The sequence below is a fragment of the Leopardus geoffroyi genome, chromosome B3, assembly GCF_018350155.1.
Source record: "Leopardus geoffroyi isolate Oge1 chromosome B3, O.geoffroyi_Oge1_pat1.0, whole genome shotgun sequence".
NCBI lineage: Eukaryota > Metazoa > Chordata > Mammalia > Carnivora > Felidae > Leopardus > Leopardus geoffroyi.
Window position 1 is genome coordinate 21,334,756 of NC_059337.1, and position 16,215 is coordinate 21,350,970.

General features: G+C 41.7%; 1 protein-coding gene across 8 annotated transcripts in view; it reads left to right on the top strand.

The window, feature by feature from the left end:
* Positions 1-16,215, top strand: part of FAN1 (FANCD2 and FANCI associated nuclease 1) — a 34,140-nt gene continuing 17,925 nt past the window's right edge. For 6 of the 8 annotated variants that reach the window (XR_006704476.1, XM_045448872.1, XM_045448867.1 and 3 more), the window contains exons 1-5: positions 22-203; positions 658-2,073; positions 4,018-4,158; positions 6,201-6,402; positions 12,346-12,579. Coding sequence is in view for 7 of the 8 variants with exons in the window: in XM_045448872.1 (XP_045304828.1) it covers positions 810-2,073; positions 4,018-4,158; positions 6,201-6,402; positions 12,346-12,579 (1,841 nt within the window). In the remaining variant the exon portion in view is untranslated. Of the gene's footprint in view, positions 485-657; positions 2,074-4,017; positions 4,159-6,200; positions 6,403-12,345; positions 12,580-16,215 lie in introns of all 8 variants that reach the window. The other 2 variants (XM_045448869.1, XM_045448871.1) reach the window with 2 other exon arrangements.

Below are 16,215 nucleotides of genomic sequence, written 5' to 3' on the forward strand. Positions count from 1 at the left end.
ATGCCTGGGCGCGCGGAGCCCGGTGGGAGGAGTGGGGTGGCCGGCCGGGGTCGCCGGCAGGCCGGCGCGCGGGAGGTGGCTAGGGGTGGCGGGGAGGGAGGGCGAAAGAGGGCGACAGGGCGGGCACCTTGGCGGAGCCCAGGTGCGCGTCCCACGTGCGCGCACGTGGCCCCTGTGGGATCGTCCTCCCCCGAGCCTCAGAGGTGCGGTGGCCATAGCTGCACGGGGGACCCATGCGTGTTGACAGATGTCTGTGACTTGGAGGTGGGGGGGGGGGGTGGAGTTTCTCCGTGTAGGGCAGTGAGGCCGGAATGACTCCGGGGATCGGGCAGACAGGCATTCTCTGGCCCGGAAAAAGCCACTGATGCTGTAGTTTTCAAAGGGGGATCTGGAATAGTCAAATTTTCCCTTTTAAAAAATGGGTAATTTTAGATCTTAAGTCTGAGAAAATATCCCTGCGGAGCCTACTGCCGTCATTTTATGGGTAAGGGTCACACGGAGATTGCGTGTAGAGCTGGGAGTAGAGCCTTGGGTCTTCTGTCCCAAGCCCAGGATTTTCCTTATCTCAAGGGATACTGCCATTGCACGTTTTACTGTTTTCCACTCTGTTGTTGAATCATTAAAGTGTTTTTAATCCACATGTGTTTTATTTTGTAGGAAGAAGAAATTGACTAAATGAAAAACATGAAGCCATATAGAATCCCCCTTTGTTTTGTTTCACGACAGGGAAGTAAAAGTAAACCATTGTTGTCTTTTTCCAGTGATATCCTGGGTTTTATTACTGGACACACCCAGTTTTTCTAATACTCATGATGTCAGAAGGGAAAGCTCCTGCGAAGAAAAGACCTCGTAGAAGTTTATCAGCCAGTAAAACTAAAACAAAAGAATGTAACTCTATTATTTCATTTTTTAACAATGCACCACCTGCTAAGCTTGCCTGCCCTGTTTGTAGTAAAATGGTGCAGAGATATGACTTAAACCGGCATCTTGATGAAAAGTGTGCTAACAATGATGACATCACTCCAGTTGATCAGAGGCATGTTGACTTAACAAATTCACATGTGCCTACAGTAGATTTAACCAATATTGTCTTAGAAGATGTAACGCCAGGAAAGTTGTCACCATCAAAGATAAGTTTAACCCCTGACCAAAGTGATTCAGCAAAAATGGGCATAAAACAGCAGACCAGCCCCTACTTTAAAAATAATGATGATTTGGGGTGCAAAAATCAAGATAAGCTGAGACATCATAATGTGAAAGTCATTACTTTGGGAAGCCTGTCATCTAAATTGTCCAGAAGATACACAGAGGCTAAAAGAGCAATAGATAAGAATGAGGAATTTGCCAATAAGAGTCCACAGAGTTCCTCATCCACAATGGTTAGGACCCTGGTTGATAACTGTTCAGAGACTGAGGACAAGGATCAAATTTTGGAGAACAGTTCTCAAAAGGAAAATGTGTTTGCCTGTGATTCTCTTAAGGAGCAGAGTACACCTGAACGTGCTGTAGAATGCACAAAAATAATGGAAGCTGAAAGCCAAAAGGCTACCCAGGAATATGAGAGATCACCCCTTGGCCCTGCCTTCTCAGATAATGCTGCTATGTTATTTTCACCAGATTTAACTCTTGGGAATACATTGAAGTCTACTTCAGAGCACAGTCTTGCAAAGTGGGAGAGCATCAAAGGAGTAGATAATCAAGGTGTTGAAAAATGTGAGGCAGGTAGTTGTGAAGAAGTGAAAGTGACTGTTGCTTCAGAAACTAAAACACAGTTGTCAAATTGGGAGGCAAAGTCTGATAGTTCTACACATGATGATTCTAAAGGGCATAACATCCAGGACCTTTCTCCGGAAGGTGACAGTGACTTAAAGAATGAAATCACTTGCGGAATTCCTTTGGAGCTGGGGTCAAGCTGTGATGTTCCTGGTAAAACAATTACAGTACCACCAAGTCATCCTTACTACCTTCGGAGTTTCCTCGTGGTGCTGAGAGCTGTATTTGAGAATGAAGAAGATAGGATGCTCTTTGATGAACATGAGAGGGGAATTGTAACTAAATTTTATCAATTATCAGGTATCTCAAGCTCGTGTGCTTTCAAGTTTTTGTTTTCCATTTGCTGGCCTGATTTGGGCAGTAACCTAATGACCACAAGGAGTCAGTGTGGTTCTGTGAGTCCTCTGGGAATGCTCCTGGGAATCAGTCAGCCACAAGGTTTGAGAAGAACATGCATGAAAAAGAGATTTTGTGTCCGGTGATGTCTGCTTCTGCAGTATCATCCTTACAAGCTGTAATTTGGTTATAATGGAAGCATCTGTTTTTCCTTTATATGTATATTTGATGGTAATAAAACAGCCTTTTCCAGGTTAAAAAAAATACCTTTGTGACTCAGAAAAGTATACTTTGCTTTTGAGCATGTAATCAAGCTTAATTTAGGTTGTTTTATTATTTTTACACACCATTTTCTCAAAACTGAAGTAAAATACAGGAAAGAACAAACCAAAGTATATTAAGGCTTATTTTTTCCTTCAATTTTAGGTTTTTTGACTCTGCCTTTTAAGGTCAGGGTGTGGAGGAATTGGAAACTTTCAGGCTAAATTGGTGCATTTAAAAATAATGGTCTATGCCTCAGTTCCTTGGCAGCCAGTGGTGGCTCTGAGCCGATAGTGCACATTTGGAGCAAAAGCCACCCTTGTTGCATTGCTAATCCAAAGGGCCATGATGGCTTTATGGAACTGAGTCCCTTCTGAGGTAGGAAACGCTTACTTGGGAGCTACACTGACCTCCCATAATTTGTAGTCAGGTTTGACTCTTCAGTAGAGTTAAAAAAAAAAATCTTAAACATTGCCAGGAATGTTCAAGAGAAGGGTTTTTGTTTTAAATGCACACAATGGAATTACGGTATTCTTAGTATTGCTTTGACATGCGAGTAATACTTCTCTAGGCACAGTTGGCATTAATTATCCTCACAGCCTCCGTCTCTACTTATGCTGTCCTCACCAGAACATGGACATAAATGACACCACATTGACTCTTCTGTCCATGGAAGTTACAGATCTTTAGTTGGGTGCTGGTTGTATTCATGTGAGCATTTGAGTAGTCCATGGCTCTGTGCTTCTGTATAACTGAGAAGTATGAATAGTTCCCTGAATGGAATTTCTGCAGATTCTTGTGTATGGCTCCCCACAGAGAATAATCTGCAGTGTCTCTGTGTGAAAATAAGTACTGCTAATTGAATTTTCCTCTTTAAAGAAAAAAAGGGGGTGGGGAGTTGAAGATTTAAGAAATACAGTTACACCATTTTAGAATTGGCAGAAATTTGAAGATAATCCAGATAACAGGAAAACTGACCAGGTTAATTAAATAACTTGGCCAAGATCACCAAGTTAGAGATGGCTGCCCTACCAATGCTAGACGAATTTTGAAAATCTTTTCAGATTATTTTCAGCCAATGATAGAATCGTTCATATTAAGCTGAAAGCGGAGAATAAAATAACTGGAATTCTGGGTAGGGCTTCTCTGATGGAGTAAAAATGTTGGTGGCTAGACAATGGGAAACCTGGTACTTAGAAGTTTTAAAATGGCCAATAACTATGACCAACTTTGGAGATTTTTTGTTGTTTATACACCAATCATCGAATGCCTCATCTTGTTTAATCTTTTCAGCAACATTGGGAAGATGGTGTTATTGCCCCATCCCACCCCCACTTTTTTAACAGAAGAGAAAATGGAGTCTTGGTAAGGTTCATAGATTTGTATAATTCAGAAGTGGCAGGGCTGGTCCCATCCTGGATATTCTTATTGTCCTATGGTGGCAGGCACACAGGACAAGGAGACATCTCCATGGGGACTTCTATATGAAATAAATTGTATCTTCCAAAGGAAGAAAAAGATGTTCTTGGGTGATCAGTTGAGTAAGCATAAGTGTATTTCTAATAGAATATGTTGTATTCAGTTTTAAAAGTGAATGTTTGTATGTTGTTTTGAGAAGAGAGATAATTTTCACGACTTTTCTTGCAGCTAGTGGTCAGAAGTTATACGTAAGACTTTTTCAACGTAAATTTGGCTGGATTAAGATGAATAAATTGGAATATGAAGAGATTGCTCCTGACTTAACACCTGTGATTGGAGAATTGCAGCAAGCAGGCTTTCTGCAGACAGGTATGATTAGTCAAAGGAAATGTAAAATGAAAATATGACACGAATAACTAAGTTTCTGCAGAATGATGGTGATACCAGGATGGTGTCATCTCCTGGTTGGTGCCTGGTAAATAGTAATTTTTTTTTTATTGAATTTTTAACCTTAGGACAACAGATTATTCATGTTAAAGCCATTCTTAGCCTGTGTGAAGACCACTGTTGTTTTCTTCACAACTGTTTCGTATTTAGGACGATAAAGTCCTCTCTGGATAGATAGGTGTCCGTGGGCCGCTGAAGAAACTCATCCCTTCTCAGCTCTCACCTTCCAGCAAGAATCTGACTCATTCAGATGCCTTATCTTTGTGATAGAATAAAGCTGGTTTGCTTGAAGTTAATATTGCCTCTAAAAGCTTCATCTACTCCTACACGCACGCATATACAGCTCTTATAGTTTATAAGTTGATTGCCTCAGAAGTTCATTGACTTAGGCCTATGAGACTATTAGATAACTATAGTCTTGTCAGTAGATTCATTAAGCACCTACCTGTACTGAATGCAGTGTTGTACTGGAAACGTAGGTGGAGGAAGAATGTGAGTCTTCTGTAGTTGCTGACAGTGTAGACTGAAATAAGCAAATCAAGCCAAAGCCAGGTGGTTTCTGTGTGGTGGTTTGTAGTGGAGAGCAGTTAGTAAAGTGAGGTTAGGTGATGTGGCGGGCCTGGGGGAAGGCATAGATGCTCAGTGAAGAGGCTTGAACGTGAAGGATTAGGCAGTGGGACTCGGACCCCTGCTTGGAGCACTGCTTCCCACCCGTCAGTGCCATAGTGTCACCTGGGAGCTCCTGTCCCCACCTGGAGGATTTGATGCAGATTCATAAATCCACAAGTTTAACAGGCATGCCAGGTGACCGCTGCAGGTGAGCCTTGACTTACCTTTAAATGACCTTTAGGCAACAAAACCAGAACCCCCGTGGCTCACTGTTGCACACAGTCAAGTCCGAGTTTTGCCCTCGATCTGCACAACCCTGTGGAACCTGGCTCTGACTGCCCCTCCTGCTCTGTCATGGCCACAGAGCGCTCCTCGGTGTTCTTCAGCATGCTGAATGCACTCCTCTTTCAGAGCCTTGTACTTGCTGCCACACAGCTCATTTCATCCAGCTGTGCTCTGTGTCACGTCATCAGACATTTGCCTGACCACTTGCTCCCTGCCATGTTTGCTTTGCCATAGCCAGTTTTATTTTCATTATAACCGTTATCCCCACCTGACATACATACTTGCTTGTTATGCTAGGAGCTGAGCTTCTTGTGGACCAGGACTTGTTTTGGTCATTGTAGTGTGCCCTGGGCCATAGAAGATTACTTGGCATGCAGTGTGCACCCACTAAGTACTTGCTGAGTGGAGGAAAAAGGCACTGCCCTAAGCTGTAAATGCCTAGAAGGCAGATACCAGCCAAGTCTGATTCAGCTGCATCCTGGGTCTAGGGTGATGTCTGGGGCCTATAATAGCAGACATATCCATGTATGTTGAGTGAGTGAATCCATGAAGAGGCCTGTGGGGAGGGAGGAGAGCTGATGGTCAGCTATAATGGCTATCCATATGTGTCTTTATTTTATTTTCCTTTGTTTTTTTAGTGAGAAATTCTATTAGTTTATAACTGTTATGAGGTATCTATTTTCCATATTCTTTTTTTGTGTGTTTATTTATTTTGAGAGAGAGCATGTGTGCATACGTGCAAGGGGTGGCAGGAGGAGGGGCTGAGAGGTAGGGAGAGAGAATCCCAAGCAGGCTCCAGGCTGTCAGCACAGAACCTCACAAACCATGAGATCATGACCTGAGCTGAAATCAAGAGCCAGACGCTTAACCAACTGAGCCACCCAAGTGCCCCTCTATATTCTTTAATAATTGCTTTGGCAAACTAATTACAATTTCTGCAGTAGAATTCCATTATATTTGCATATAACTAAGCTTCGTTCTTCTTAAAGTAAATAGAGCTAGAAAATAAAAATAGTAAAATTCCTTAAAACTATGTTTAACTTTTTTTCTTTTTTTAAAATCCATTTCAGAGTCTGAGTTGCAAGAACTCTCTGAAGTGCTTGAACTGCTTTCTGCTCCTGAACTGAAAACCCTGGCCAAGACCTTCCACTTGGTGAATCCCAATGGACAGAAACAGCAACTCGTGGACACCTTTCTCAAATTGGCCAAACAGCCTTCAGTCTGCACTTGGGGAAAAAATCAGTCTGGAATCGGTGCCGTGATTTTAAAAAGGTTTTGTTGACCGTCATAACAATAAAAGCATTTAAAATGTTGATAGCACATATTAACTTATTATAACAGTACATTTTTTCAAAATATAATTACTTGTTTCAGTTGCAGTTAGATTAAGAAGTCAAAAGAGTATTACAAGGCTTATTACAATAGCCTGGATTCTTTCTTGGTTTATTATTTATAATTCTTGTAGTACTATATTTGGAACAAGAAATTTCTAGGACCAAGAAAAATTAGGAGGCAATAGGCCTTTAGTAAATTCTAGTATTTTATTATTCAAGAAAAATGCAGTTTTGGCTACTGTTCTACAGGATTTAAGGGTAAACTATTCAGTCAAATATTTATTTTAGTCAACTTTTTATTGAAGTGTAATCTGTCAGTCTTAATATGCAACTATTTTTGAGTTTAGACATAAAATTTACTAAAAACTGTGGTTTGTTTCTTTTGCTTTTTTTTTTTTTAATTTTTTTTTATTTTGAGAGAGAGAGAGAGAAAAGGAGAGCATGGGTGGGCATGAGTTACAGAGGGGCAGAGACAGAGAGAAAGGGAGAGAGAATCCCAAGCAGGCTCCGTACTACCAGCACAGAACTCAACGTGAGGCTTGATGTCATGAACTATGAGTCTATGACCTGAGCTGAAATCAAGGGTTTGATGCTTAACTGACTGAGCCACCCAGACACCCCTCTTTAGCTTTTGTGACAACCTTGAACTGTTTCAGTTTGGGAAAAATGTGAAAACTTTAAGAATTTATTTCTTCTGCTCACATGATCTATAAAATACAACTATAATAACTTTAGTCTGGGAGTCCACTGTTCTGGAATTGTTGAGGATGAAGTGAGTGATGCTTTTGAAAATACTTTAAAACAGTGTCAGTGTTATTTGTTTTGTATAATATATATGTTGTGTGTATCTGAATACACACAAAGATATACATGTGCTTGTGCACAGGTAACTTTCAGCTGTTACTTGCCAAGAGCCCATCTTTGTTGGGAAGATATTATAAATACTACTCTTTTATAAAACATAGGTATAAAAAATTATTAAGAAAATTGTCACTACTAACACTTCAAAAAGTTTATACTGTATCTTTTTAAAAAAATATTTTAATTATGTATTTAGAGTTAATTGGCTTTAAGATCCACATGGTTGTAGTATGTTAAATCTCTTCAAAGTCCTTTCTTTTTAAGTTGTTTTTAAAGTTTTTATTTTACTTCTAGTTAACACAGTATTATATAAGTTTCAGGTGTACAATAGAGTGATTCAGTACTTCTATACAACACCCTCTGGTGCTCATCACAAGTGCCCTGTTTAATCCCCATCACATATTTAACCTATCCCCACACTTCCCTTCTCTCTGGTAACCATCAGTTTGTTCTCTGTAATTAAGAGTCTGTTTCTTGATTTCTCCTCCCTCTTATTTTTTTCCCTTTGCTCGCTGTTGCTTTTATTTCTTAAATTTCATGTATGTGTGAAATGACATGGTATTTGTCTTTTCTGGCTGAATTATTTCACTTATCATTATACTCTCTGGCTGTATCCACATTGTTGCAAATGGCACAATTTCATTCTTTTTTATGGCTGAATAATATTCCATTGTATACATATACCACATCTTTATTCATTCATTAGTTGATGGACACTTGGACTGCTTCCATAAGTTGGCTGTTGTAAATGATGCTTCAATAATCACTGGGGCACATATGTCCCTTCAAATTAGTATTTTTGTATTCTTTGGGTAGATACCTAGTAGTGCAGTTGCTGGATCCTCCTCTAGTTCTATTTTTAACTTTTTGAGAAACTTCCATACTCTGTTCCAGAGTGGCTGCACTACTTTGCATTCCCACCAGCAGTGCAGGAGAATTTACCTTTCTCCACATCCTCGCCAACACCTGTTGTTTCTTGTGTTGTTGAGTTCAGCTGTTCTGACAGGTGTGAGGTGATAGCTCATTGTAGTTTTCTTTTTTTTTAAGTTTATTTACTTACTTAGAGAAGAGAGCAAGTAGGAAAGGGGCAGAGAGAGGGAGAGAGAAAGAATACCAAGCAGGCTCCGCACTGCCCGCGCAGAGCCCGATGTAGGGCTTGAACTCACAAAACCATGGTATCATGACCTGAGCTGAAACCAAGAGTCAGACGCTTAACTGACTAAGCCACCCCAGTGCCCTCTCCTTGTAGTTTTGATTTGCATTTCCCTGATGGTAAGTGATGATGAGCATCTTTTCATGTGTCTGTTGGCCATCTGAATGTTTTCTTTGGAGAAATGTCTGTTCATATCTTCTGTTCATTTTTAAATTGGATTATTTATTTTTTGGGTATTGAGTTTTGTATGTTATTTATGGATTTTGGATACTATTTGATATGACATTTGCAAATATCTTCTCCCATCCCATAGATTGTCTTTTAGTTTTGTTGATTATTTCTTTTGCTGTGCAGAAGTTTTTTATTTTGATGTAGTCCCAGTAGTTTATTTTTGCTTTTGTTTTCCTTGCCTCAGGAGACATAACTAGTAAGAAGTTGCTACAGCCAATGTCAAAGGGGTTACTGCCTGTCTCCTCTAAGGTTTTTATGATTTCCTGACTCACATTTAGGTCTTTAATCCATTTTGAATTTATTTTCATATATGGTGTAAGGAAGTGGTTTCATTTTTTATTCTTCTGCGTGTTGCTGTCCAGTTTTCCCAACACCATTTGTTGAAGAGACTGTTTTCCATTGGATATTCTTTCCTGCTTTGTCAAGATTAATTGACCATATCACTGTAGGTTTATTTCTGGATTTTCTGTTCTATTGATCTACGTGTCTATTTTTGTGCCAGTACCATACTGTTTGGATTACTACGACTTTGTCGGTGCCTGGCTGGCTCAGTTGGTAGAGCATGGGACTCTTGATCTCGGGGCTGTGAGTTCAAGACCCACATTGGGTGTAAGGATTATGGATTACTACAGCTTTGTAGTATAACTTGAGCTCTGCACTTGTGATGCCTCCAGCTTTGCTTTTCTTTTTCAAGATTGCTTTGGCTATTTGGGTTTTCTGTGGTTCCATACAAATTTTAAGCTTGTTTGTTCTAGTTCTGTGAAAAATGCTGTTGGTACTTTGACAGGAATGGCATTTAATGTGTAGATTGCTTTGGGTTCTACAGACTTTTATTTTTTTTATTTTTTTTATTTTTTTAACGTTTATTTTTTGAGAGGGAGAGAGACAGAGTGTGAGCAGGGGAGGGGCAGAGAGAGACAAGGAGACACAGAATCTGTAGCAGGCTCCAGGCTCCAAGCTGTCAGCACAGAGCCCAATGCGGGGCTGGAACTCACAAGCTGTGAGATCATGACCCGAGCCGAAGTCAGATGCTCAACTGACTGAGCCACCCAGGCGCCCCGGGTTCTACAGACTTTTAACAATATTTGTTCTTCCAATCCATGGGCATGGACTGTCTCTTCAGTTTCTTTTATCAGTGTTTTATAGTTTTCAGAGTACAGGTCTTTCACCTCTTTGGTTAGGTTTATTCCTAGGTACCTTATTATTTTTGGTGCCATTGTAAATGAGGTTGTTTTCTTAATTTCTTTCTGTTGCTTCATAATTGTTATATAGAAATGCAGCAGATTTCTGTACATTGATTTTGTATCCTGCATTCTAAATCCTTTCTATAATTGCATTCATTACATATTTTTTGTTAACCTTATATAACATTTTATAAGTAAGTGAACATTAAAATTAGCAAGCAACACTCTCAGTATAAGCACTAAGCATATGAACAGAAATAAAAGAAATAAGGTTAACTTTTTTTTTTTTATTCCTAACTTTGGACTTGTAGGAAGGAGCATAAGATTCTCAAGGCTATTTTAGTTGTACTAAAATCACTGTCCTTCAAGACTGTACTTTATTTCTTCATTTTGTTTTAGAGCCTTGCACTGGGATCTGTCTCTGACACAGCCCCATGTGAGGGCAGTGTCTTGTTATCTTACTCTGCTGTTATCATGAAGAAACAGAAAAAGGCGCATCATTTACACTTTCTTCATCCCAGTAGATAATCACTGTTCATTTTACCATGTTTTATGGTTCCTTCTGAACTCGGAGACTTGGCTGACTGCATTGCTGGGGCTCTGAATGAAGATGGAGGAATTGGACTCTTTTTATCAGTCTCTGTGGATGAGTGGTTCTCAATTAAATGGTGGTGTGATAAGAATCTCACCCCTGTCCCCTCATGCCTCTGGTGGTGGCATTGATTCCTACAACACCCCTAGAGATGCAGCACTTCTTTTAGGTTAATAGCTTCTGGGGGGTGACTTTGCTCTCCAGGGAACATCTGGAGGTATTTTTGATTGTCGTGATGAAGAGGGAAGTGGGTGCTGCTAGCATTTAGTGAGGCCAGTGATGCTGCTGAGTATCCTGTAATGAATACCCTCCTCCTGTAACAGCGCCCTCCTCCCCAGCAAAGAATTGCTGTGCCCAGATCTCGATAGTGCCAAGTTTGAGAAACGTTGATCTATTTTTTTTAATGTTTATTTATTTAGGGGCGCCTGGGTGGCGCAGTCGGTTAAGCGTCCGACTTCAGCCAGGTCACGATCTCGCCGTCCGTGAGTTCGAGCCCCGCGTCGGGCTCTGGGCTGATGGCTCAGAGCCTGGAGCCTGTTTCCGATTCTGTGTCTCCCTCTCTCTCTGCCCCTCCCCCGTTCATGCTCTGTCTCTCTCTGTTCCAAAAATAAATAAACGTTGAAAAAAAAAAAATTAAAAAAAAAAAATGTTTATTTATTTATTGTGAGAGAGAGCGTGAGTGTGCATGTGGGAGGGGCAGAGAGAAAGGAGAGAGAGAATCCCAAGCAGGTTCAGTACTATCAGCACAGAGCCTGATGTAAGGCTCGATTCCATGAACCATGAGATCATGATCTGAGCTGAAATCAAAAGTCAGATGCTCAACCAACTGAGCCAACTGAGCCACCCAGGTGCCCTGAGAAACACTGTTTTAGATGGTATCCAAGTTGTGAGAGCTAGAGGGTCCATGTGGCCCTGAATTTAATTCAGACCTCCAAACCTACCTTGAAGGCATCCAGAATCAAACCAGGATTTACAGAGGTTACCCTGGAGTGGAGATGCCTCTGGACCACTTTGCACACACAGAACAGCACCAAATCTTGGTACCACTTCTTGGTGCATGAAAATATGCTGCCTAACCAATAGCCTTTGATAATGACATTTTGTTTTATTTTTTCAAATTTTTAAAAAAGTAATCTTTGTGTCTAACATGGGGCTCAAGCTCACAACCCCAAAATCAAGAGTTGCATGCTCTACTAACTAAGCTAGCCAAGTACTCCAATAATGACATTTTAAAAAAATATTATTTAGTCTGAATTGTCACTTGTCAAGAAGTGAAAATTGCTCATGTCAGATAGGTAATACTTTTATGAGTTTTCCTGGTATTTCACACATTGATGACCAGTGTAAAAACCCTGTCTTGCCCTTTTATTGAGCCAAACCATGTGTGAAACTATTTGGAGATAACATTTCATTTAATCTTCACCATGTCCCTAGGTAGGCTCTGAGCCAAGAGAGGTTAAGTTATGCTCCAAAGTCACACAGCTGGGAGTGGTAGATTTGTTTTAGCTTAGAATAATGAATGCAACTTATCTTTATTTTATCTAAAAGTAATTTGTAGGGGCGCCTTGGTGGCTCAATTGGTTAGGCATCCGACTCTGGATTTCAGTTCAGGTCATGATCTCAATGTTCATGAGTTTGAGCCATGTGTCAGGCTCCATACTGTCAGTGTGGATCCTCTCTCTGTGATTCTCTCTCTCTGCCCGTCCCACACATGCGTGCTCCCTCTCTCACAAAATAAATAAACTTAAAAAAAAAAAGTATAAAAAATGAATGTTAATAGATGAGAATAATTTGTAAAATCTAACATCCAAATGCTTTTAAAAATACCAGAAATTTATTTCTATGTTGTACCTTTTTCAGAGCTAAAGATTTGGCAGGAGAGTCACTGAGAGTCTGTAAAGGCCCTCGGGCTGTGTTTTCCCGGGTCTTGCTGCTATTTTCATTGACGGACTCCATGGAAGACGAGGAAGCTGCCTGTGGTGGTCAGGGACAGCTTTCTACTGTGCTTTTGGTCAATCTTGGCCGAATGGAGTTTCCTAGGTACACCATCAATCGGAAAACCCAAATCTTCCAAGATAGAGATGATCTCATCAGGTAAGATGATATTAATTCATTATAATAGCTGTGTGACTGAATGTATGTAAAAGATTTTATTATTATTATTTACCAGTTACAATAGAAACAGAAGTCAATAGCCAAAACAGTTTTTGAAGTTTTTTTGTTTTTTGCTATCCTTCTGTCCCACTTGTATACGTTTCTAAGACTATAAGAAGAATGTAAAAACATACCTAGATTAAGGTTGCCAAAACCAATGAGCTTTGAGTTAGAAACTTTTCCCTGGCTTATATTCCCAAATAGCTTTGGCGGACACATTTTGTAAATACAGATATTTGAACAAACCTGCCTTGTGAATATCTTGTTGGTTCGAACAAGGCTGAAGATGAATGTTTTCATGTAATAATGACTTAGATAAAGTGAATACTAACTTGTGTGCTGTATACTTGAATCACACACATGATAGTTTAGAAATTATCACTGATGTATTTTGGTACATGGACTCAGTGAATGTTTGGTTTGACTGGCCATAGAAGGTTTTGGTAAAGAGTGGTATAGGTCTTAGAGGAAAAAAAAATACTTAGATTTCCTTAAAAAAAAAAACCATCACTTAATAAGAAAAATTAATTCGAATTCCTAAAATGGCACTTTTGATTCTTGACTTAAGATTTATGACTCAAATGTAACTGAAATAGATTCTGATCTCTGATTGCAGGAGAGTTGGTTATGTGTTGTCTAATGTGTGCTTTAAAAGATAACTTATTGAGGGGGCAGCTGGGTGGTTCAGTTGGTTTAGCATCTGACTCTTGATTTATGCTCAGGTCATGATCTCACGGTCTGCGCAGACAATGCGAAGCCTACTTGGTACTCTTTCTGCCTCTTTCTCTGCCCCTCCCCTGCTTGTGCTTTCTCTCTCTCAAATAAACATTTAAAAAAAATTAAAAAAATAATTTACTGAAATTATTGAATCAAAGCAGCATCAGTGTAAACTGATTCCAGCCCAGTTTGCTTAGCTCTCAGGAAGCTCACTGTCTTGTTGGTGTTTGATTGGAATAAAATCTTCTAATAAGAGTATTTCCTTACTCTGGTTTGAGTTGTCCCATGTCTTTTACCTTTTCATTTTTAGTGACTTGCTGCTGTTCTCTTTCATGAGACTGTGTATGCTGAAACTAAGTTCCAGTCTCTCTGTACTAATGACCTATAAGACCATTCTTTGCCTCAGTTTCTTCATCTGTGAACAGGGAGAATAATAGTGTATTCCTCCAGATCTGTGTTAATACATGTAAAGTGCTTAGTCCTTGGTCCCTGGGGATTGCTTAGTATGTCCTAGTATTATTATTGTCCTTATTACTGGTATATCTAAGGGAGATTACTTTTTAGTTCTGTGATTGACATAACCATGGTTGACAAGTTCAAAAGTGGGGGAGCTAGGGTGAAAAACTAAACCATCCTAGATTCTTGTGAGAAAGTAGGTATCCTGTAAATAAAAAAAATAATTAAAACTTCTTTTGTTATGCAGAGGACATTAGCATGTTAATGAAATTGGATTTAACTGACTTCAGGAATGGTAATTATATAATACCTGGTGATATGATACCTAGTCTGAGAAATCTTTTTGGCCACCTTGGTACTTAAAATAATTTATCCTGTCTTTTCTTTTTTCTCTTTTATTCAACATATATGAGTTGATTGTTGAGTACCTATTATGTGCCTCGGTGGTGGGGTTACAACATGATCAGATGGGGTTTTGCCTCCATGGGGTTATGTTTTCCTAGGGGAGATAGAAAATAAGAATAATTGTAGCATGTGAAAAGTGCTTTGATGATTGAGGGGTTGGCCGGGGAAGTTCTGCTTTGCAGAGAAAGTGCCCCTGGAGAGGTAACATTTGGATTGAGACTCAAGATTGAGGGGGAGCCAGCCATGCAGGGAGCATGTGCAACAGGCCCTGAGGCAGGAGCCAACTTGCTGAGTCAGAGAAACTCAGAAGACGTCTGTGGCCACAGCCTCAGGGGCAGTAGTGCAAGCCCCAGAGCTGGGGATGCTCAGCCTCAAAGGCCTTTGGACAGACTCAGTCATGCTCTCTGAGCAGTGGGCAGCCATTGAAGAGGTTATGGCAGGGGAGTGATCTGTTTCATATTTTCTGAAAGCATCCTGTGGAGTAGCGGGTGGAAGGAAGCCAGGGAAGCCACGAGAAGGCTGACTAACTTGGTGGCCTAGGCAAAGGTCTTGACTGGTGGCAGCGGCAGTGAGGTGAATGGGTGAGATATTTTGGAAGGATAAAAGACAAGCCTTGATAATGGTTATGACTAGATACGGTGGGAGAATCACGGAGGGCTCTAGTGTTCTGACTCTGCTGGTGGTACCCTCGATGAGCCGGGGATTGGGAGAGAGGCGGTGGGAAGGATGGCAGTGCTGGGAGGGGAGCGGTGTTCGGGATGCCCGCTAGCCGTTCAGGTGAGGCTGTGAGCATTTGGAGTCACCACATGTGGACGGTGTTGGAAGCCATGGAGCTGGATAGACCCCTCAGGGGGAAGAGAAGGAAGGGGCCGTGGCAGCCAGCGTTTGTCAGGTGGAGTGGAGGAGTGTCCAGGAAAGTGGGGGGAAGATCAGGAGCACGTGTGGCATGGAAGCCTAGAGAAGAGTGTGTCAAGGAGGGGCCGTCTTGTGTCTGCAGTCACTAGGGGACTGAGTAGATGTGGAGCCGGAGGTAGAACTGTCGGATTTGGCGAGATGTGCGTAGTTGGTGGCCCGCGCAAGAGCCGCTTTAGCGGAATGTGTGGAGGGTGATGGGGATGCCAGCAGCCATTCTGGGAAGAAGGGGAGGCAGAGGATGGCTCTGAAACAGCCACTGCTGCAGTGGGGTATGAGGGCAAGCAGTTTTGTTCTGCCGTTTTAAGGGTGGCAGATACAAGGGTGCCTGTGCACTCAAGCTCTGATAACCGATGGAAAAGGAGAGGCTGGCCAGAAGGAAAGAGGGGATAGCCAGAGGGCAGAAAGCTGTGGGGAGATGGGACGGTCTGGGGTCCAGAGGGCCGGAGGGAGGGTAGATGTGTGGGCAGGGGTGAGGCTGCAGTGATGAGAACCCAAGAGGGCCCCTCGAGTGGCCTCTGTCCCTGCTGGAGAGGTCTGATGGGGAAGCTTGCATGGCGAATGTGGCTGGGAAGGCAAAGGTAGGAAGGAGCAGTCCTGCAGGGTGGGCAGGGGCCAATGAGCCTGGCTCTGTGGTTTTCTTCAGCACCATTCAGGGACCTGGGCACAGGCTCAGAGTGGTCAGCCTGGACACTGTGATGAGGGTGGGCCTGATGAACAATGTGAATTCACCAGTGAGTGGTGGCTGGTTGACTCCAGGTGGGGCATGGAGGCCTGCAGGACAGGACACGGTTATGGCTGGGGAAGGGGTCATGGTGGGTCTTGGCAAAGTTGGGGAATTGTTGCCATCATAAGAGCTGGAAGGATTGGAGGTGGAGGTCAGTGAATGAGATGCTCAAAATGAAGATATTGAAGGTGATGCATCAGAGTGCATCAGAGACAGAGGTTCAGAACAGCTGTGGTGTGTGGGTAGCAGAAGGGAGGTGAGTAAAGGGTTATTGGCCAGGAGGTCTCGAAACTGAGCGTGCTGTGTATCCTCACAGACATTGAAGTCACATGCCATTGTGGCTGGAGACCTGAGGCAGA